This window comes from Colossoma macropomum, unplaced genomic scaffold (genome assembly GCF_904425465.1).
Source record: "Colossoma macropomum unplaced genomic scaffold, Colossoma_macropomum, whole genome shotgun sequence".
Classification (NCBI taxonomy): Eukaryota; Metazoa; Chordata; class Actinopteri; order Characiformes; family Serrasalmidae; genus Colossoma; species Colossoma macropomum.
In genome coordinates this window covers 29847412-29870529 of record NW_023494790.1, presented here as the reverse complement: position 1 = coordinate 29870529, position 23118 = coordinate 29847412, and the positions used below count along the sequence as shown (strand labels likewise).

Sequence of the window (23118 nt, the reverse complement as noted above, 5' to 3'; positions counted from 1 at the left end):
AAAAATAGCTTTGTGTGCCACAGATGCGGTGTATATATATATATATATATATATATACATATATATATATATATACATATATATATATATGCAAAGAACATGCAATGACCACAGTATATTGCCCCACGTGCTCATGATTGTAAATATGTTCATACAGTGTATGGTTCAAGCATTTCTCTTAAATTTTCCCTGTGTACATTTGGGCTTTTGTTTTTCAATAAATACAATGTCCTGCATGTACCTCTTTGCCATAAATATCTTTTAAAAAATACATTTTATGCCAAATTTATTATCTCAAGAGTATTGTTCAACAAAGCCTCAGGCCTCAGGCAATGTATTTGTGTCCATTTCAGGTATTAACTTTCTGCGATGCAGCTTTTAGATTAAGACTTAAACACTAAAGCATTAAACACTTAAGTCGCCTGGTTCCTATCACCACCACTGTAAACAAACTCAGAGCATTTCACATTAAACTACTCTGAATGACTTTGTTTACATCTTAACCATTTCATTATGTTTGGACCTTGGACAGCAGGTCTTGGCCACTTAAGAGGTTAATCATTAATGCAAACTTAACCATCATCTGATACTGTAATATATATGAATATTGCGTTTTATCAATACCACGCAGAACTTTGACATAAGGGTGCTTCAGTTAAACGCAATAGTATGAATGTGTCTGAATCTGTTAATCTATTTAGAACTGTTTAGCATTATGTTGTTGCTAATTGATTCTTGGGCAGATGCAGGATGAAGTCGTGAGTCGGCTGCCCCACGAGCTCTGCAGAGAGATTTCCCCGCTGGATCAAGGTCAGGATTATAAGCCATCCTTTGCTTCTCAGATGCTGCGTTATCAAACGAAGTCGAGGCCCGCTCAGCAGTGGAGAGGACTTTTTGTTGCTATGAGACAATGTGTCCAGCTGACGTTACGTTTCAGAGCTGACAGGTTATTTATAGAATGTGGAGGGACGGAGAGGAGAGTTCAAATGAAGAGGCTTAAACACTGGTGCATGAAAATGCTTATGTGGTATGTGAGGAACAATGCCTCTGTGAAAAAAACTGAAGACAACTGGCCGCAGCAGCGAGGGCATTTCTGCAGCACTGGATCTGATGGCTGTGTGGAGAACGCACATTCCTGTCACTAAGAGGATTTGAGGGCTTGTCTCATTGAAGACTTTGCCGCATGTGTTGGCAGGTCTTGGTGTTCTCCTGAACCCAGTCTGTCAATTGAAGTGCTTGTTTGTCCCCTTTTTATTTAGCTCATTTTCCCATTGGACTGTAAATCATTACTCAACAAACATTTTATTTAGCAACACATTTCCCAAGAGTCCAGCACTAGTTTCTTCGTTGCAGATGATTCGTGAAGCACTGTGGACTGTCCTGATGACCTCTGGAAGCCTGGCTGCAGCAGTTTAGCGCCACCCACTCACTACCTTTCAAAAGAAAAATCTGTACTTTTTACTCACTACATTTTCAGCCCAGACTCATTACTCTACATATTTCATATTTATTTATTGTTTTTTTAAATGATCCATTGATATACATATTAAAAATAGAATATGGGCCCTTTAAACAAAATGTAAAAGTTGTATACACCATGTGGGATTAAGGAGGGGTAAGACGAAGCTGTGTTCTCTCAGATGATCATGTGAGGTAACAGAGGAAGCTAAGAGGAATCTTAAACTTTCACAAGACACAGGACATGCTGTGACCAACATTCTTACTTCATCACCTCCAAATCAGGCCTATGGATGGACGCTACATCATCAGAAGTCGTCACACTGTCTGGCAGGCTGCAGGCTCTGCTTATGAGTGCTCAGAAATGAACAGAATGATCTGTATGCTTACAAAAACATTCAGTACGGGACAATCCTGTTGAATCATGCACATCTTGTATTACTTCTACAGGACAATTGGTGGCCCCAGCTACAGCCTACTTGAAGGCACGTCATTCCACTGCATCACATTATCTTGTAAAGGAGGGAAAAATAATGAATCATTTTAGTTCATAAATGCCAAAATAAATACAAAAAGTAACCATTTAAAAATGCACTGTGTGTATATGCATGTTTTAAAACAAATTATATCCTGTGATAATCATATCATTATCATGGCAAAACATGCTTTCTCAAAATCTTAAGTTATTTATCTCATTATCATGACATAACAGACAATGTTTTATTGAGATAACACACCTTTGAGATGTCACTGCATATAACACTGTGGTAATGGCATAAATGTCTCAAGATCTCAAAAAGAACAAGATCGTATGTTGTGTCTTATGATGTAATTATGAAATAAATAACTTGAGATCTTGAGAAAACAAATGAAAAAACTCCTTGAGTTAAAAATTGGGTTCTAAAATAACATGCAAATCCATGGCGTTTAGGGAACATTTTATATTGAAAATAATTTTATATTTTAGGAGCAGCTCATGCAGAAGTCTAGGTAGCTCCAAGAGTTCAGAAACTTTTTCATGCAACTGTACATACAGAAAACAGTGCTTGCTTTCTGTCTTATGTTACTGATAATAAATATGTTTATTTTTCAAAAACTCAAACATCTAAGTCCATATGTCCAGGATACTAGACACTGAATGTAATATGTTTCACAGTGAACAAAAAATCACATATTATTTAGTAGGGACAAGAAAATGTTTCCTAGTGAATTTAAAGCGTCTGGAGACTGAGGAGGTTAGACACCTAAGAGAATTACAATGAGAACTTTATCTAATTATTAGAATAAATACAAATTGCATTAATACAATAGGTAGTGTTTTTATGTGTGTCAATGTGCTTATTTACCTGTTTCCAATCTTCTCTTTGTGGCAGCCCAGTATTACTTGTAGTTATCATTCAACACCTGGTTTGGCTAATCAATACTTCATTAAGTTAAATCCAGTGTGCCGTGATGGAATTTAACAAATCAATGTGGTGTCTAGAAGCGTCCAGGAAAAATCTGGAACCAAACTTTGTTCCTCAAACTGGGTCATATAAACAACTTTCATAAGAAACACACTAACTTCCAAGATAAATGTGCTTTGTGTGAAACTGTGTGCTTAGGTGCTTTTTGGAGTCAGTTGCAACATTTTTAGCCATCTTGCTGGAGATGAGTTTGTATGTGAGTTTTGCAGTTGGGCACGTTTACACGCACAACTGATTCTGACAAGACTAATAATCCGTTACATTTTCCCATATTTTCCCTTACATACACGTACATATCTCTTCTGTCGTAACAAAACCTTTTAACTTCATTTTTGTTGTTTTTCAGTTTTTGACACAATTTGAAAATGCCTGTTGCCCTTTACATTGTGTAAAATTGTCATGTTGAATTTGAAAAAATAAATGGCCCAAATTACTTGGAAAAATGTGTGGTTACACTGACGTACATTAAAAGTAAGGTGTTTTTTCCTTCTCCTGTGGAGTTAGCATTTTGGAGATACGAGGTTTTGTTCTCACAACAGTGACATATTTTCATTGTCATGCAAAAACCTTTGAAATTTGAAAATTCTAGTTACTTTTTGTATTGTCATAAAGAACGGACCAACAGAATTGCTCCAAAATAACTTGTTACATTAACTTCTATTACAAGTTACTGTTTTTGTCCTTCTCCACTAAAGCTACCATGTTGGAGATACAGTGACAATATATGTACAGTGCTGCTTGAAAGTTTGTGAACCTTTTATCATTTTGTGAATTTCTACATGAATGCTACCTGAAATTTGATCAGATCTCCATTTAAGCAATGACAATAGACAAAAAAACAATAAAACAAGTAACACAACTATTCATATAGTTTTACATCCATTTATTGAACAAAAAGAAACAAAAAAGTATGTGAACCTCTAGAATTATCAGTTTGGTATAGGTAATAATTAGGGTTAGGAGGTTCAATCAATTGGATGACAATCAGATGTGAGTATGGCTGAACCTATCCTGTTTAAAATCATCAACCTTCATCACCAAACTGGTCTTTATCACACACAACTGTTAGTGCATGCCACATCTCAGTCAAATGAGATTTCTGAGGACCTTAGAAAAATTTGCCAATACTCATTAGGCTGGAAGACGTTCTGAATTTCTAATGAGTTTGGACTTCACCAATCCACTGTCAGGCAGATAGTGTACAAATGAAGGAAATTCAACACCATAGTTACCCTTCCCTGGTGTGGTCAGCCAATAAAAATGACTCCAAGACTCAGGCATAGAATATTCTGGGAGATCACAAAGAACCCCAGGGTAACATCTAAGGACCTGCAGGCTTCTCTTACACTGGCTATTGCCAATGTTCATGAGTCTACAAGCAGGTAAATACTGAATAAGAATAGTATGTATGAAATTATAGCATGCAGAAAGACTACTTGAATGAGCCAGATGACTACCAAAAAAGTGTTATGAAACAGTGACAATGTCATGATTTGGGCCTGTTTTGCTGTTATTGAATCAGGACAGCATGCCATTATTTGATGGAGCAATGAATTCTGGGAAATTCTACAGAAGAATGTTAGGGCAGAATATTAAGTTCATGTCCATCCATGAACTAAACCTCAACAAAAGGTGGGTCCTGCAGAAAGACAATGACTCTAAAAACACCAGATATTCTTCAAAGAGTGGTTAAAGAAATATGTTGCATTTTGGAATGGCTGAGACAGAAATTAAGTCCACTCTTTAATCCAATAGAAATGTTGAGGCAGAATCTAACGTGTGGCATCCATGCAAGAAATCCCACCAACACAACAGAGTTAAAGCAGTTCTGTAATGAGGAATGGGACAAGAATCCTTCAAGTCAGTGTGATCGGGGCTGATCAACAGTTAGAGCAACGGTTTGGCTGAAGTCATTGCTGCTTACCAGTTCTTTAAAGCAGAGGTTCACAAAAACAACAAAGTGTATGTTAAGCTTGACATTTTGACAATAGAAGACCCTTTTGGTGCTATATAGAACCATTTTCAAAAAGATTCTATATAGAACCATATACAACACATTCTCTATTAATCTGAAAAAACAATTCATCAGGCAATGAACCATTCAAGCATTAAGTACTAAGTATTAAGAACACAAGTACAAGTACATTTACGGTAAAAGAAAAAATGTAAAAAAAAAAGATTGAAATGTGTTATATTTTGTTATATTTATCTTGACAAGAAAGTACAAATAAGAACAATACAATATTAAACAATCATTTAATTAATAAAATACAAATTATGCTCCCTTAACATCTCCATTAAGAGTATAGTACTACACAGTGGCTAAGGGTTGAAAAACTACTGATAAAAGATCTGGACAAAAATCTATGAACAAGAAATATTAATCAAAATGAAACTACTGGAAAAGAATACTGTATTAATTTGTTCATGTGAGATATGAGCCCATGACCAAAGGTTTTGGACTATGCTATGCCATATTTTAAAAAGTGTCATCAAGTTGAGCTGAAGCTACAATATTGAGAGCATTCAAAATGTGTTCAGTTTATTCGAAGTGTTTCTCTCAGCCTTCTGTCCCTGGTGGTAATGTATGTTAGAAGGAGAGAAATGCTCCCAAACAGGAAAGAAAAAATATCACACTTTCTTCCTGTTTCAGTTCATTAAAAGTGTGGGATGCTTTACTGATCAACATCTGCTGATTTATTACATAATTTAACCCATTATAGTTTCCCTGTCTTTTGTTTTCCGGTATTAACTGTGTTTGTCCCATGACTGTGGTTATTTTCTTTTGTTTCACATTAAACTCACACAAGACAGACCCTCGCAAAGCACTCGTCAGAACAAGCACCTCTTTTGCATGCCGCCACAGCCAAGAACACGGATGCCTTGCCATGTTGTAAAAAGACCAGCCATGCTGACTGTGTCTGCACATACTGTACAGTCTAGGCTCACAAGAACAGCATAGCCCGAACAACCCCCAAGGTTGGCTGTGGACAGTCTAACACTTGCTCACTTTCATGGAAACACTTGTTAAGCTTGTCTTGTTAATTAAAACGTTATGGTCCAGTTTCAGATCCGGCAGCGTGGTAATCTGAAGCCATAAACAGATCAAACAGTAAAGCTGAGTGTTAAGCTCTGTAGCTAGTCTTAATGTCAGGCTGACAGAGGCCGATATAGCAGGATGGCATCAACAGTGCAGAAATGCCAACACTGTCTGAGCCACGCTCTCCAGTGCTGGGCACAGAGGCACGGGCAACTATGCACTCACTCAGGTTACACTTTGGGACTTTTCCTCTGACTGACAGAGAACATGGTATGCTCAGAGCAAGAGGGAGTGGGAAGTATGAACATATGTGCTAATATACTGTATCCACTAAAAACAGTTCCTGGCTTGGGCCGTTCTGATTTTGTTAGTACCGTTCTATGAAAACATTTAATTGGAACAGAACTTTTACTAAGATTCTTCACACTCTCATTTGCAAAAATGCTTCTTTAAAATAACATAAATTGAAAGGTTCTTTAGGGAACCAAAGTTTGCTGCTGGAGGTGAGCAAACTCCTTAGCCATGAAGGAAAGTTTCTTAGTGAGCACCAAGCAAACTCCTTAGCTGTAAAGTAAGGTCTCTCAGCGAGTGCAGGGTGAACTCCTTGGCCATGAAGGAAAGTATCTTAGTGAGCACAGAGCAAACTCCTTAGCTGTGAAGGAAAGTCTCTCAGCAAGCACAGAGCAAACTGCTTAGCCGTGAAGGAAAGTCTCTCAGCGAGCACAGAGCAAACTCCTTAGCCATGAAGTAAGGCCTCTCAGTGAGCACCAAGCAAACTCCTTAGCCGTGAAGTAAAGTCTCTCAGCGAGCACAGAGCAAACTCCTTAGCCGTGAAGGAAAGTCTCTCAGCGAGCACAGAGCAAACTCCTTAGCCGTGAAGGCAAGTCTCTCAGCGAGCACAGAGCAAACTCCTTAGCCGTGAAGTAAAGTCTCTCAGTGAGCACCAAGCAAACTCCTTAGCCGTGAAGTAAAGTCTCTCAGCGAGCACCAGAGCAAACTCCCTAAGCCGTGAAGTAAAGTCTCTTGGCTGGCAGCAAGCAAACTCCTTAGGCGTGAGGAAAAATCTCTCGGCCAGTGAATTGGCTTTATGGTTACCATTAGAGACCTCTAGTTTCCTATAGGGCACCTTTAGATTCCATTAGAAAACCATCAGGTGCATCTGGAATCAGTCCCAGAACACCTGTTAAACCTTTAGAATCCTTTAAACTGTGATATCAACCCATCAGGAAAACACAGAATACCACTAGTGTAGTGCAGGCTCTTGGCCTGCAGTGAGCAGACTCTTTAGCCATGAGGGAAAATAAACTCACGGCATCTCACGGTCGGCAGAATTTCCAAAAACACACTCACAAACAATACAAGACAATACAAACAAAACAAACAATACTAGTGTAAAGCATAGGGTGTCCCCAGAACTTTTTTATAGGTGTGGCCAGACAGGGCAACTGAAAATCGTGAGGTGGCACAGCAAAACCAAAAGCAGTAACTGAATTTCAGGAATTCTATTATGCTGTTGTGGTATATAGACTGAACACTGTGTTAAACATGAGAGTTAAGGAATTGCATACTGCGCAGTGATTGTATCAGGGTGACCGTGGCTCCCCTGGCCCTCCCATGACAGTGCCATTGGTAAAGCACACAGTATACCAGAAGTGACTCCCATACATAACCTTTGTATTTATTTGCTTTCTACATTGTCACTGTGTAACACTGATGAACCCCTGTTGACTGAAATGTCTGTTCACACATCTCTTTATCTCACCATGCACTTTTTGACATCACAGCCTATTTTTGTGGCCTGTTTGGCACTTTGTTTTGGTGCCTGAGTCATTTTCATGCATTTGCTTTTGAGTTTTTTCTTCACTTACAAGCACTGCATTCGAGGTGTAGTTTTCATACCCCATTTTTACATTCTACCAAAAAAAAAGAGAAAAAATTTGACTTACTCAGCTTCCCTTTACCCCAAATGTAGTTGATCAGCCATTATGTGTTTGATGTCTGAAGTTTGCTTCTTTACTTTTGCACTGGAGCTATGAGGCTAATGTCATTAACAAGTAATAGACCAGGTTAGACTGTGCAAACTGTGCTAAGCCTGAATTTTGCCTGTACTTCTGTCAGTTACTATAGAGAACAGTCTGTCATAGAGTGTTAAGATTAGTGTTGTCACTTACCTGCCAGTCACTGAAGTAAACGACTTATCAGGGGCAACTATCAACATGTGTATATCAATGGCAGATCTGGAGCCTATGACATGCATGTAGTGTGTTCTTTGCCGCCATAAATATAAGAAGAATTTTACAGCGCAAAATGAAATGACACAACAGAGTGTCATCAAACAAATGAAACCGTGGTTAGCTTTTCTGAATGGAGTTGCAACTTTCTCTGTTAACCTAAGTTTTGATACTCAAGCTGTGATTAATCTTAAGCGTGATGTTTGTGGTGAACAGCCAATCATCTGAACCACGTGGCACTTATTTTTTAAAGAATAACGGTGACATTCTTCACAAACATTATGAAGAAAAGTCCCTGATTGGTCAAATGTTTCACCCGGATTGGTCCAAGAGCTGTTTTTGATTCAAAATCTCGAACTTATCCTGACCTGAGCAGCAAAAGTTGCCATGGTGATGTCCTCAAGAGAATCCATGAGACAAACCTGGTGTCATGCTAATGCTATACTCAGACACTGGAGCATTTTTAGATCATGTATACCATAACTCAGGGTTATGTATTTAGTACTAGGACCATTCACTGCCAAATTTTCAGAGACAATTTAACCTGAAACCCTTTTAAAGGGGTAGTGTTTTCAAACAAAACACTGAGAAACAACCTGCAGTAGCCTAAAACCCCCAGGCATGTGCATTGAGTTTAGGAGATGTTGAATTTGTGGAGCAGATGTATTATAACTTTTTTGAGGCATTTGGTTAGATCTGAGCTGTTAAGATGTCTCTGTTCACCCCAGAATATACCCTGCTGCTGCTGCTGTCTGCAGTCGCCTCATCAATAAAGATGAGCAACTTCGCTCCACTGGCAGTCACAGGTGGGATGCTTTGGATCATGAATCAGAAGAAGTTTGGGTTTTTTTTGCTCTCATTTTCCTCTTTCCATCACTCTGGTACAAGCTAATCGTCCTCTCATTTGCCCTTAAGACTTTATGCCAAAACTCTACAGACTTTTATACACTTTTTCACACACTGTAAGCTGACACAACTGCCAACCTGCTCCAAAATAGGCAAACATGGCATTTTATGGCTACTGTAAAAATAAAATCAGCAAGCTCATCAACTCTTCTAATAAACCATCAGAGGCTATGCTAGTGTATTAGTGGTGTTGTTTAACAGGCATGATTAACGTATTTATTGGTTACTGTGGTCTTCCCTAGTCTGCTATGTTGTCTGCTAATGCTAATCTCACCACCGCATTCTGGCTTCTTAACAATGCATTAAATACATGACTCTGACTAATCTATAACTTTGTTTATATTTCTTGATTTTTCAGGCTTGTGATGGCCTGCTTTACTGAAACTGCACCTCCTTTATGTGTGACGTAATGGTGGTATAACACAGCTGACCAAGAAACATCTGAGCAGTCCTATTACTTATGGTTCCCTATAATGGGGGAGTATGTAGAAAATATAAATACATACATACATACATACATACATCATCTAAACCGCTTATCCTTCTGGGTCGCGGTGGGGTGCTGGAGCCTATCCCGGCTGTCATTGGGCAGGTATGTAGAAAACGTGATTCCTAAATGTTTTGCTTAATGCTAATGTAAATAATCCTCAAATTAAAGCTTCCAAACTGCACTTAAACCTCAAAACCTTTCAAGCTTCAAGTACGGCTCAGCTTAATCTGCCATCCTTCAAGACACATGGAAGACAAGCATCTGTCCTGGCACCCAGGTGGTGGAACAAACTTCCACTGGCTGTCTGAACAGCAGAGTCTCTCGGTTTCTTCACATGCTGACAGAAGACCCATCTCTTTGTGGAGCACTTAAAAGGAACACTAATCTAGCACTATTAGAAATGTACTGTATTGCACTTATGCTACGACTTCATTCTGTATTTTGCATCTTTCTTTCTAAGCATCAACACTGGCTTTTGTTTCTGGTAGTGTCTTAGCCCAGTGGTAGTTTGGACTAAAACCTATCTGTACTAGCTAGGATACATTCTCTAAATGAACAACAAAGCACTTTTGTAAGTCACTCTGGACAAGAGCATCTGCTAAATGCTGTAAATGTAACCTAGTCACTGTTTCATTTCAAACGTGCTGGAGTACAGAGCCAATATTGTCAGTGTCCAGTTACTTACTGCTCCTACTGTTAATTACATTTAGTAAAACAAACCTTTCACCATTATACCAAACCTGACCATGACTGTTCCAAAAGTTTGTTGACAGTTGTTCATCTGATGTTTCTTCTGAAATCAAAGGTATTAAGAGGGAGTTTGTCCCCCCTTTACTGCAGACTAAGATCTAACCTAAGATCTAATTAATAGGACTAAGAGCATTAGTGCGATCAAGCACTGATGTTGGATGATTACTTCTGGATCACAAACCACACTCCAACTCATCCAAAAGGTACTGAGAGCCAGCTCTTGCCATTTGGGTGCCCTGAGCAGGATTTTTCTGGGGGCCTCCCATCTACCCCATACTCTATACACGTTGTAAACAAATTGAAAATAAAAGCAGAGAGAATAATTTCTGGCCAATTGTCTAGGTGACGTTAGCCTTTTCTAATCCAACAGCATTTTTTACTTTGCTCCTCAGATTTATTTCTCATTTTACAGAAAAATGTTCTCATAATATCATAGCAGCCTTAAATTCAGAGGCAGAACAAAACATTTCTAAGTTATGAATCCTAAATCTGTTTATAAAACAGTAGCAAACCAGTTCGTTTTGTATGCAGGTTGCATGTGCAGAGCAGTTTTATTAGAGCAAATCCAATACTTATAGTCATCACAAGCAGGGGTCACATGAGGCAAATTCACTACCAAATATCAGGAAACAAAACAAGGGTCAACTACGTCTTGTTTTCCAACTAAAATAAACCAAAATGAACAGCATATCATTAAGTGTAAAAAAATCTTTGCTTTTTCACCTCATCTTATTTTATTTTCCATTTTTTTTGGCATATGTTCATTTTTGAGACATGATTAACCAGTTTTTTGTCATCTCACTCAAGCATCTTAGACAACATGACAGAAAGATCAACCAAAAGTTGTTAGGGGACCTTCTGGTGGACATGGACAATATGTTGCTATGTCACTTATCCGGTAGAGCTCTGGTCCTGGAGAGCTGCCTTCCTGCAGAGTTTAGTTCCAACCTGTATCCAATAAGCTGCCCCACCCATTATTTAACTCTAACACATCTGATCCAGCCAATCTGGGACTTGGGAAGAGGTTGATTGGCTGAGGCAGGTGTGGCAAATTGTGGTTGAAACAAGGCTCTGCAGGAGGGTAGCTCTCCAGGACAAGGGCTGGAGCCCACTGGTCTGGGCACTTTTAGACATACACCTTTAGGCATATAATTTGTCTTGCAGCATGGCTCCAATAAACAAACGTAAAGAATAATAAATAGTAAAATAGTACACAAACTACAGACGTCTACCGCCCCCCGCCCCCACCACTGTTAACTAAGTGAACAATAAGAACAAGGACATACAACAGAAGCTGGATCAAAAAGCTCATGATTATTCTCTACAGTTGAGAGCTTTTATTGCACATACTATGTAGGATTTCTTCAGTCTATTGCACCTGGCCCTAGGGAGTCTGCACCTTCTACCTGATGGGAGCAGCAGAAATTCATCACAGAGAGGATGGGAGGAATTACTAATGATGTTATTTGCCCTTTGCCATACATATTTATTAAAGATGTCCAAAGGTGATATCTGCTGCTTGCCAGTGATCTTGCTGGCAGCATTAAAAAACTTTGACAAACTGATTTTCTGCCAGGCAGTGTTCAGCTTATTCCTGGAGTGGCCTGCCATCCGCTGGTCTGGGTGAAACACATCTAACTATGGTCTCCCTCTCCACCTGCTGGCTGAGTGTGTGTATCAGCTCTAGAGCAGAATGTACTGTAGAGCTACCATCTCTGGGAATATTATATTATCCAAAATTAGGGGTAGATGATCAGAAAAGGCCAAGATTGCCCATAGGAAAGAAAAATAATAAAAGCTTCTTTACAGTGGCAGTGATAAGATCCAACCCAAATTTAGCCATTGCATTTACTGTCCAAAATGACTAGTGAACCTCCATGTAGTTTTATATATAATGTTCATGAAGGTAAAATTGTGGTAAATTTTAAAAATATATTTTCTTTGGGAACTATTTTGACTTACACTCTCTACCATGAATGGATTTGAATAAAAATATGTTTTAGACCAAAACCCTATTGCAAAGCTATCATAAAACAATGTGTCAGACATCAGGCAGTGAATTCAGCACCATTTCATATAACTTTCTGTGAGGGAGCTTTTAGAGGCATTAAACTCCTCAGGCATTAAACACTTTGTCTGGTTCCTATCACCACCACTGTGAACAATTCAGATTTAGTGTTTCTAGAAGGAAGCATTTCACATCAAATCACTCTGACTGCCTTTGTTTAACCATTAAGGCTCAACCCTTTAACTATGCAGAAATTTTGAAAAATCAATGATGTTCCCCTTCAAGTCTTCAGCTGCTCAGATACTTCTCCTCAGAATAAGAGCCCAGGAATCTGGTGTGTGTCTCCTCCAGGTTTTTAGTAGAGAGCTCAATAAAGTCACACATTGTGGTCACTTATCTTCAGCTAAATTCTGATTATCTCCTTTTCCTCTGCTGCATCTCATGTCTCGTCTGTCTATCCTGTTTCATGTCTTGTGTAATGCTGTTTTTCCTAAGAAGACATTTTTAGAAGTCATCTAAGCCACCAAAGACCAACATGTGAGTAATAATGTTTTTCTCTTTTTTCGCTGGTCAGCGGATTTTTTATTTTTTTGAACAAGCAATCAGCCAATTTATTCTTTTTATTTTAGCTGATCTATGTTGCAGTTTTATGATGTCAATAACGTGAGACAGGTAAGTGCACTGCCTCTGTACCTGAATGCTACTGCTACAATTACATCAAAATTCCATAGCGTATTTCTGCATGACTCATTGTGCTAAACAGTCAGTTGCCTGTTGCTTTCGATGTAGCACTTTATTATTTAAATGGGTGTTTATGAATTTAAAGCTTTTAGAGGCATTAAATTTAATGAATTTAAAATTCCAGGTTGCCCATTTAAAGATTGAACAATGTTGTATCTACATAGTGATAAAGTGACTCTGGCTAATAGAAAGTGCTGCTGCTAGTGCATGTCATATGTTCCCTTAGTTTACACCAGTGGTCTCCAGCCCTGGTCCTGGAGAACTACCTTGCTGCCCCGCCCATTACCTCACTCTAATACATCTGATCCAGCCAGTCAGGGACTTGGGAAGAGGTTGACCAGCTGGAGTAGGTGTGGCAAATTGTGGTTGGAAAGACTAATAAAAATTGTCCATTGGCCAATTTGGCTGAAAACAAAACTATAAAAACGCACAGGAACATAGCAATGCATAGTTGCAATGTCTAAATTGCAAATATAACCATTTTATTTATTATCCAAAATGAACAGTTGACCTAAACATGTCTTCTGAGTTTTTATATGTGATGTTAATGATGGTAAAACAGTGGTAAATCTGTCAAGAAAGACTTTGGAAAATAAAAATTTAGACCAGAATCTTACTGCAAAATTATCATAAAAAGCTATAAAAAATCATATTTTGCACACCTCTAACCTAAATATGAAAAATACTGCTGTTGATGATAACTTGTTTACACTTGCCTATTATCTTATAAAACAACTGTATGAATAGTGTTTATTTTTAGCAGACAGAAAGATCTGACAGAAGCCGCAGTGGTAAAAACTCTCTGATCATTTCTCCCTTGGTTTCAATAAACCAAAGCATCTCGTTTATTTCCTTTGTTTGCCTTAATTACTCTTCCCACTTCTGTTGCTATCCATGATTCACACTCCTCCCTCTAATCTGCATTTTCCTGTGTGCTGCTCTCATTATTCCTTTGGCTCTGATACTGTGTCTATAGGCTTCACTGCTGCGCTGTAGCTTTTCCGCTGTTTATCCAGAGCAGTTTTTATCATATAATGTAAAAAGAAATGATATAACAGAAAGAAAGACACCAAAATAACAGATCCACCACAGTACAGCTGATGTAGCTTTTGGTATAGAAGATTTATACAGTATGTTATTGTGCTATGTGTTTGTCTGATATACAGCATTCTGCTGAATTAGTTCAAACTGCAGTGCCACCATAAAACTTAAAAACAGTTTAAAACAATTACATCGTATTCAGATCTTAGATATTTACAAGGATTATGTTATGATCTATTTAAACTCAAGACATTAGAGATATTAATAAGCTAAATATATAAAAAGTTATAATTTATAGGGAATATTTTAGAGCAGGAAGTGAGACTGCATCTCTGTCCCTCATGGCCACATAGTGAGCAGTTAGATCCCTTTGGTTTGAAGTAAATATCTCAAAGTCTGAAAATCAGTGTGGAACAAGAATTCTCATACCTCTTTTCCTCAATCAAGTAAACCTGATGAAAATATTGTGATTTCATGTTTTATACCTACTAATCATGTACTGGCTAATGTTTTTGAGTTATGCTCAAAACTTTCACTACCGAAACATATGGTACTTGCACTTGTGGAGCTTAAGTACACACTGTCTTTAAAGTAAAAGAGGGAACAAATAACAAATACTGAGAAGTTCTGAAATTTATGTAAATATTTCAAAGATTCTACTCAAATTGTTACACTGCTGATATGTAAACAGTCACTACCAAAATGTTTGGTAAAGTTTTGGTAGTGTTATGATTGATTTCATGTTTGATGATTATTTAAATAAAATAAACATAATCATTGAAAAAGCAAAAGGATTTTAGTCTAAAGTCCAAGTCTTTTCAACTCTGACTTTAAACAATTCAGTAGAATGAACCACGTACACACTGAGCCATCTAACTGATGCCTCTTGCATGCAGATATGTTGGTTAGGGGATGTTCCAGAGGGATTCCTGGGCCTCCGCTGACGCACAGAACCTCATAACCTCCTGAGACAGAATGCAAATCCACATCAGTCTGCCTTTGCTGTATTTGAACTATCTGGCTTACTAATAAATACAGCAATATTAACAAAATATAACAAACTACAACAGTACACTCTTAAAAAGATGGTTTTACAAGAGTTTCTAAATAAAATAAATGGTTCTATTTAGAACCATGAGTTCTATACAGAACCATTGCATGCTTCAATGGTTCTTTGCATAGTGAAATGTTTTTTCAGACTGATGGAGCATGTGTTGTATATGGTTCTATATAGCATCAAAAAGGTTCTGCTATTACGATATCAAGCTCCTAACAATAGAAGAACCCTTTTTAGTGCTGTACAGAGCCATTTTCAAAAATATAGAACCACATATGTGAAGCCATATACCAGATATGAAATGTTCTGTTCTAAAGAAACTTACGGAGTAAGAAATGTTCACAGTGATGGTGATAGGAACCAATGTTTAATGCCCCTAAAAAACTCCCTCATGAAAAGTTTTTAAGTCAAATTGTTGTGAAAACATTGTTTCATTTATGATACATCGTCTTACAATAGTTTTGAGAAGGTTTTGGCATAAAACAATTTCCAAAATACTATTTGTAAGGCAAATTGGTACCCAACCACAACACATTTTTTGTATTTATCACTATCTTAGCCTTATCAACATTACATGTACAAACTCGTGTTGCATATAAAGATGTGTAAGGGTCACTGGTGGTTTGGGACAGTGATTTAAACGGCTATACTCGTGTTGTAGATATCATGACCCCTGGCTCCTTTTGCCACCACTGTAAAGAAATCTGAGCCTGAAAGTTTCTCTACAATGAACCGCTTCACATCAAACTACTATGAAAGACTTTGTTAACATCCCAATGATTGAATGATGCAGATTTCTTCAGAGGAATTTCCCTTCAGTAGATGCTTATTAATGCTCACACTCTTTTACACTTTGTAATCTACTTTTATTTTCATCATTATAAAGATTTGTAAGCACAATCATTAAAAGTGCAGCTGTGACAATATGGTTGTTAACCATTTTAATTTATTTGTTAACCTGTGATGTAATGATAAGTGCTGTAATATCTTGACTACAAAAAATGTGTTAAAAAGGGTATGGAAAGAGGGGACAGCAATATATATATATATATATATATATATATATATATATATATATATATATATATATATATATATATATATATATACAAACCTGTGCTCTTCTAACCAGCTCATAAAATATCAACTACTTTTTGGAAACTAAGAAATTCTTCTTGTATGACAGATACTGTGAAAATGTATCAAGTATTCAAGTATTGCAGTATTTGTGTCTCAGGGCGTTTTCACACAAGAGTTTTTTCCCTGACCCAGGACCACTTGCTCTGTGAGTTTGGTACGTTTGGTCAGGTGTGAAAGGTGTTTTGAAGCCCAGGAGATCCAGTGATTCACTGTGACTGACACAATAAATCATTAACACCACTATTTTCTAATGCTTTTATCCATATTGTTACATATCAGTAATTCAACAGTTGTAATTGTAGCAGACTATACTGAACAGTGCTCACAAGACAGAAAGTAACAAAAGCAAAACTGGCAAGAAAAAAATAGTAAAACAAAACAATCTTATTTTATCTATTCATACAGCTATAATAAAATGCACTGCTTTGAAATCTTTCTGTAGGGTCAAATTAGAGCAAATGGTCTTGATTAATCATGATTAACCACACAAAAGAATGAGGTTAAATTATGTTCATTTATTAATTACCTTTCTAATTATCTATCTATCTATCTATCTATCTATCTATCTATCTATCTATCTATCTATCTATCTATCTATCTATCTATCTATCCATCCATCCATCCATCAGGGGCATCATGCCCATTCAAGCTGGGGGGGCATGTGCCCCACCATAATTTTGATATATGTGTGTTTTATATTTTTTGTTTTATTTTATTGTATTACTAAATTTATGATATGTAGTTATGGTGATTGTATATTATGAGTCAAATGTATTCTTCTGATTATGACATAGCTCATAACTCAAAAAGTCGCACACCAGCCTTTCCCTACGTTGTTGGTTTCCTCCAAAAAAAGAAGGATGAAATGAAATGCAATTAGTTATACACACTGAAGTGCGTTTAAGAAATATAGGCATAATTTGCCATGCAAGATAATTGGATATATATATATATATATATATATATATATATATATATATATATATATATTTATTTATTTATAGCCAATATGGGTATATATATATTACCCATGTATAACCTATATATTACAATCTGAATCTGTGCACTTATAATCATTAGCTACGCACACACACACACCACACACACACACACACACACACACACAGAGGCCAGCCCACTCTCTCACACTCTTACGCAGCCTTAGCAGCTCCATCCTCCTCACCAACATGGCGCCAGCGTGCAGCTGCCTCACACACACTCACTCAAACACACACACTCACACACACACACACAGGGCAGCGCTCCGCTGAGTGTCTGAAGTGAGCGGCGACTCTGAGTCCGCTCTGCTTTCCGCTCTGCTCTCGGTTATTTTCTCACACGGAGCTGGATTTTCGTCTCTGGATGGCGAGAACATCGTAGTGTTTCTAGTTTCTTCTGGAAAGTCCGAAAACTCACCTGCTAAGCCTGAATCTCCGCCGCCGCGGCTGCGAGCTGTCTGCCTGCCTGCCTGTCTGTCTGTCTGCTCCATCTGTTTACTGCACTGTGTTCTTCAGGACGGAGCTTTCCGCCTTACTTTAACATTAACACGGACTTTCCTCCACCATCCGAGCCATGTGACTGTGTTTGCAAGAAGAAGTGGTCTTCACCCAGGAGGACATGCGTCTGAAGATGAGCGAGAATAACTACCCGCTAGAAGACAGGGACAGAGACAGACTTCCTCCCATTCTAACCCATGTAAGACTGGCTTTCCTCGCTCTTGTGCAGACTGGAGTTGTTTAAAATGTGACTTTTCACCTCAGAAGCTGTTGCTGATCTTCACTGAATTAACATTAGTTTTATTAGTCAGTCCCGTCTGTCCTGTTGAAAATAAAAACACTGTAGAAACCCACTTTTGGTTCTTCTAACGTTCAGCAGGTAGTAACTCACTTAACTGAAAGTTTTTTACTGCATTAACAGTGGTTATTCTTTAGTATTGCTCCAAAGAACGTTTTTACCACTTTCTTTTTAAAATGTGAGGGAACATTGGCAAGGGTCCCTCAGACTCGGTTCTCCACAGATGGACAAATGAAATGGTTAGAAGTTTCACAGACGCCTCTGAAGTTTCTGAAGTTTGACTGAGTGAAGTGGGGATGCGCAATAATATCAGAATCATATAATTATCAGCAGATAATTGCTTAAAAGAAACATTACAACATTGAACAGATGTTGATGTTGAGCGCAGTGTGTTGGTGATGGTGGGCTACAGTGCTAAAATATCTGCATTTTATTCCTTTTACTGCATTAACACTACAGAAATAAATTGTATATTTCTCTTTAATGATATTTTAAGCTGTAAGTGAATTTATTTTAGTTTTATGAATGTTTATGTATCAGCAGATATATACGTAAAAAAATATCAGATATCGATATTGGCACACCAAAAACGTTAAACCGTATCGGTACATCCTTAGGGTGAGGTAACATCTCGTAGTGTTGCAATGTACTATACTGACTCATGTTGCTTTGAGTTCGTAAGTGCATATGCATGGATGTTTTAAGTTCAATTATCCAGAAATGTTCTAAAAGCATTATAAGACCTGGCTATGTAATACATCACCCTTTAAACTGCTGTTTTTTCTGCATAAAACTTGTGTTACTGATTAAACCAAAGGGTGGAACCATCTGGCTAACACTTGATTTATTTTGTTATGTAAGGCAGCATCCAGAATATCTGCATCTGATGAGGGCAAACGAGGGGAAAAAGGTTCAACTTTTTTGGTGTTCCACTGTTTTTGCCTCAGGCATTGCTTTGTTTATCTGCCCCAACGGTGATGCTGAGATTAGAGGCCTTTGAATTGATTAAACCACTCCTGGTCACGCCCCACATCCTACTCACAGTGCTACACCGATCTCAGGCTTTGAGGTGGTCCTCTGTGCTGCGGCACACAAAGTAAATTAGAGTTTTCCACCCATTTGCTGTGTTCAAGTTAGATCCCACACTTGTAATTTGTGGGGCATGTATTTTTTTGTCATAATTCAAGTGCATTGTCTCAGCTTGTGTGTGTATATTTTGTTTGAATATGGGTTTGTTCCCCTGACAGAGTTTGGATCGTGGACCGAAGCTACCTTTCTCCTCATATGGAAGCTTCATCTCAACCCTGAACCACAAGAGAGAGTCGGGCAGTCACAGCCTTTCCACTCAGCTCCTCTTACCAGCAGTCCGACAAGGTCAGACCACATGCCACCTGCTGCTACCTCGGTTTGCTGGTTCAAGATTTATCACTAATAAATTGTGAAGAACGTTGATTTAAGGGTGTTTTCACACCTGAGTCCGCACCCAGGACCGATTCTGGGCTTGTCTGGGGGAGGGGCTCAGTATCGCTGGTTTGCTTTCACACACAAGTATTCCATCTGAAGCGTGGATCGATTGCGCAATTCCATACGTCACTTTTCTGTGATGTTCGTTTATATACTGAAAAAATTGGGAGTTTTTATGAGTTGTGGCCATTGCCGCTTGATTGTCTCCTTTGCTCCGTGTCTTTATGAGGCGTTACCTCTCCTCCGCTGCCCATAACAGTCTTTTCCCACGATATCATGAACCATTCATGGTACTCCACACCTGGCCCCTGGAGTGGATAGCTTCCACACGTGCAGCACCAAAGAGAACCGGAGATTGCTTCTGTGAAAACAGCTTTCACATTTGACCAAACGTAACTCGCAGAACAAGCGGTCCAGGGTCCGGAAAAAAACTAGTGTGAAAACACCCTAAGACACAAATATAACACTGCAATACTTGATACATTTTCACTGTTTTTTTGTTTGGTAAACAAGTTGGAATAGACAAAATGCACCAGCAAAACATGAGTGCCACATTTTGAAAAAGTCTTTTTTTAATTCAACATTAACAAAATTAGAAGTAAAAGCTGGAAGAATCAAACTGAAGGCAAATAACAAACAAATAAAATGAGATGATGGGCTGACATTCAATCAGATCAATGGGCCTCATTCACCAATATGTTCCTATTTTTTTCTTAAATTTGTTCTTAAGGAAGGTCCTAAGAAAACATCGATGTCAGATTCATGACGTGTTCTTAAAAATCGCACCATGTGCTCTAGAGTATGTGTCGATTCTGTTCTAACCTAAAAACAAATCCCAAATAAGAAAACATTGATGAACATCGGACTCTTTGTGAAAACTGAGAAAGAGGCTTTTAAGAAAAATATTCTTCTTAAGAACATTTGGTGAATGAGGCCCAATGTTACTATGCTGTTTATGCAGTTACTATCCGCTGGCCGTTGCTGTTTACAGACTCTTTATAATTTGCCTAAATCTGTCGTTTTTGTGATATATGAAGTTAATGTTAGCCATGGTGTATTCAGTAAAGCATATTGTGGTGTATTTCATCACTATAAAGATAACACATCCTAGTATTGCCCACCTTTAGTTGAGCTGGTAGCTGGTAGGTTTTGTCTTTTAAAGAAAGACAGAAGCTCCTACTAGCGGATTCGTCACCTGAAGGTCATCGTGACCTTAAATGTCACGCATGTGCACTTTTAAAGGTAAAGCTCATTTAATACAGACACAAAAAGAAAACTCCTGATTGCATATCAAAGTGATCCCTCCGGCTGCTTTGAATTAATGAACAATTGAGTACTTGAAGCAGATGTGTTTCGCTTTCTTTGTCCTTGAGATCAAAGATGCTGTGGGAGACTTGAGGATCAATGCACCCTGTAGAAGAGCTAGAAGGCTAATCAGGCCCAAGCTGCTCCTTCATGGCTGAGTGAGGAAAGGAGCACTACTGAAGCTACTGCAAGATGGCCTAAATGGCCATTCACATGTTCCCACTTATCTTCTGATGATTCTGGGCTTTTGATGAAGCTGTGCAGTGTTGCTAACATTGTATGGCATGATTATTTTCCAAATATATCATGATTTTATGTATCAGGTGATATACAGAGACCACCCTCCCTTTATTTAATTTCCATTCAAATTGGCCATTATTTATTCATGTTATTCATTTTTTCAGGAGACGTTTCTGAGGAGATTAGATATAAGATAATTGCAAGGGGGGAAGGGGAAAGCCAAAGGAAAATAAGAGAAGAAAACAGAAGTTTCCAAAACTGGAGTTTAAGAAACTATTAGTTATGATGTAAATGTTACTAACAAGACCTGGTAGACCACCAAAACTGCCAACATCAGGTAAACAGCACTTAAAAGTTCCGTCTTTGAGAGAGAGGAGAAAATCAAGCTCCACTCTTACTTCAGATCTGAAAATATCCACAGGTATTTCTGTCCATCCTTCCACTGTGAGAAGACGACTCAACACTATGAGTCTGAAAGGATGTGTAGTTGTTAAGAAGCCATCACTGAGAAAACAGAGGAAAGAACATCTGCAAATCAAACAAAGAAGCTGCTGGTGTTCTCAAAACAATGGGCTGACCATCCCAGAGTCTAGACCTCAGCATCATTGGGTGTAAAAAGCAGGAAGTGCAACCAACTTATAAGACTTTGGATGTGTGGAAAAATATCTCTGCAGATTTCTTTGAAAAACTGATAGCAGTCCTCCTGAAAAGAGTGGAAGCTGTAATAAAGGCAAAAGTTGGACACACTAAATACTGAAAAAATTATAGATTTTTATTTTTTTGTTGCTGGGGCTTCTGTGTTATTTTCTGCTAAATCGGTTTGTTCTGCTTTTTCCCTAAAGCTGACAGAATGAATAACTTGTGCTTAATGGCTGGTTTTGCCTGAAAATGAAATAAATGATGGGTGGTCTCTGGCTTTTGTACAGTACTGTCTAAGCTTACATTAATGAAGATAATGAGTGAGTCTTTACGTAGCCTGTTTTGATTGGACTTCCTTGTTCTCTTCTGCTTCACTTCAAATAACACCAATAGTTTGAAAACACATTTCCTTTTTAAAGAACAATCTGAAGCCCTTGGCTAATAGCATACATTGCAATTAACCAGGTTTTTGTTATCAGTATTGTTATGTGCCACTGAGAGTAGTGTACAGGCATATAGACGATATAGCCCAGCACTAGCTTCTGTCGTGTCTGCTGCCTGTTGTTGTTTCTTCTCAGAACTCTACAGTATCTGTAGCTGCTGTCCTTTGTGTGCCTTTGATGGTCAAACTAGCGAAGCGAACGAGAGCAGTCCCATCATGTAATTTTGTTTAATGATAGTGTCTTGAGCCGACGTTGATTGGTGACTACTTCTGAGTGAAGAGGGCAGTTTTCTGGATAGTTGTGCTGGAGGACAGTGATGAGAACTGATGGCTGTGTTTATTTTTGTCAATTTATGCTTTAAACGTGTGTTTTAAATTACTTAAAATGAAAAGAAAAACAGAAGCAGTTGTAATTAAGGAAACCATAAGAACATTATATATGCACTTAAATACTAAAACTAAATCCCAGAATAATAAACCACTGTTAATGTACAAAAATAGATGGAAGTGGGTGCATTTATTAACCACAACAGATTACAGACTAATTAAGCAGCACTGATCTTAATACCACAGATATGGAAGGTAACTTAAGACAGAAAATCAGGAGTCTAGATTTTGGAATAAGCACACTTATTGGCTTTTTGAAATGGAATTTTTTGACAGTCGGTATCATAAAAGTACTTCTGCACCGAGCCCTAGTGTTACTTTCCTAAACTGTACTGAAAAATGATGCATTTGAATTTACTTGATTCACATTCCCACATGAACAAAACATATTACATCATTACGCCTGTAACTGAAAGACAAAATTGTGTTGATGTAATTTATGTTATTCATGTGAATCCAGTCTGTTCTTCTTGTGGAATCATCCATCTACACATGACTCAACCCGTGTTATTGGACTAT

General features: G+C 38.0%; 1 protein-coding gene across 1 annotated transcript in view; it reads left to right on the top strand.

The window, feature by feature from the left end:
• The first annotated feature begins 17490 nt into the window (after window positions 1-17490).
• hectd2 (HECT domain containing 2) overlaps window positions 17491-23118 on the top strand; it is a 39220-nt gene continuing 33592 nt past the window's right edge. Inside the window, exons 1-2 of the mRNA XM_036572998.1 lie at window positions 17491-18023; window positions 19370-19496. Coding sequence (XP_036428891.1) covers window positions 17946-18023; window positions 19370-19496 — 205 coding nt within the window. The 5' untranslated portion in view covers window positions 17491-17945. The remainder of the gene's footprint in view (window positions 18024-19369; window positions 19497-23118) is intronic.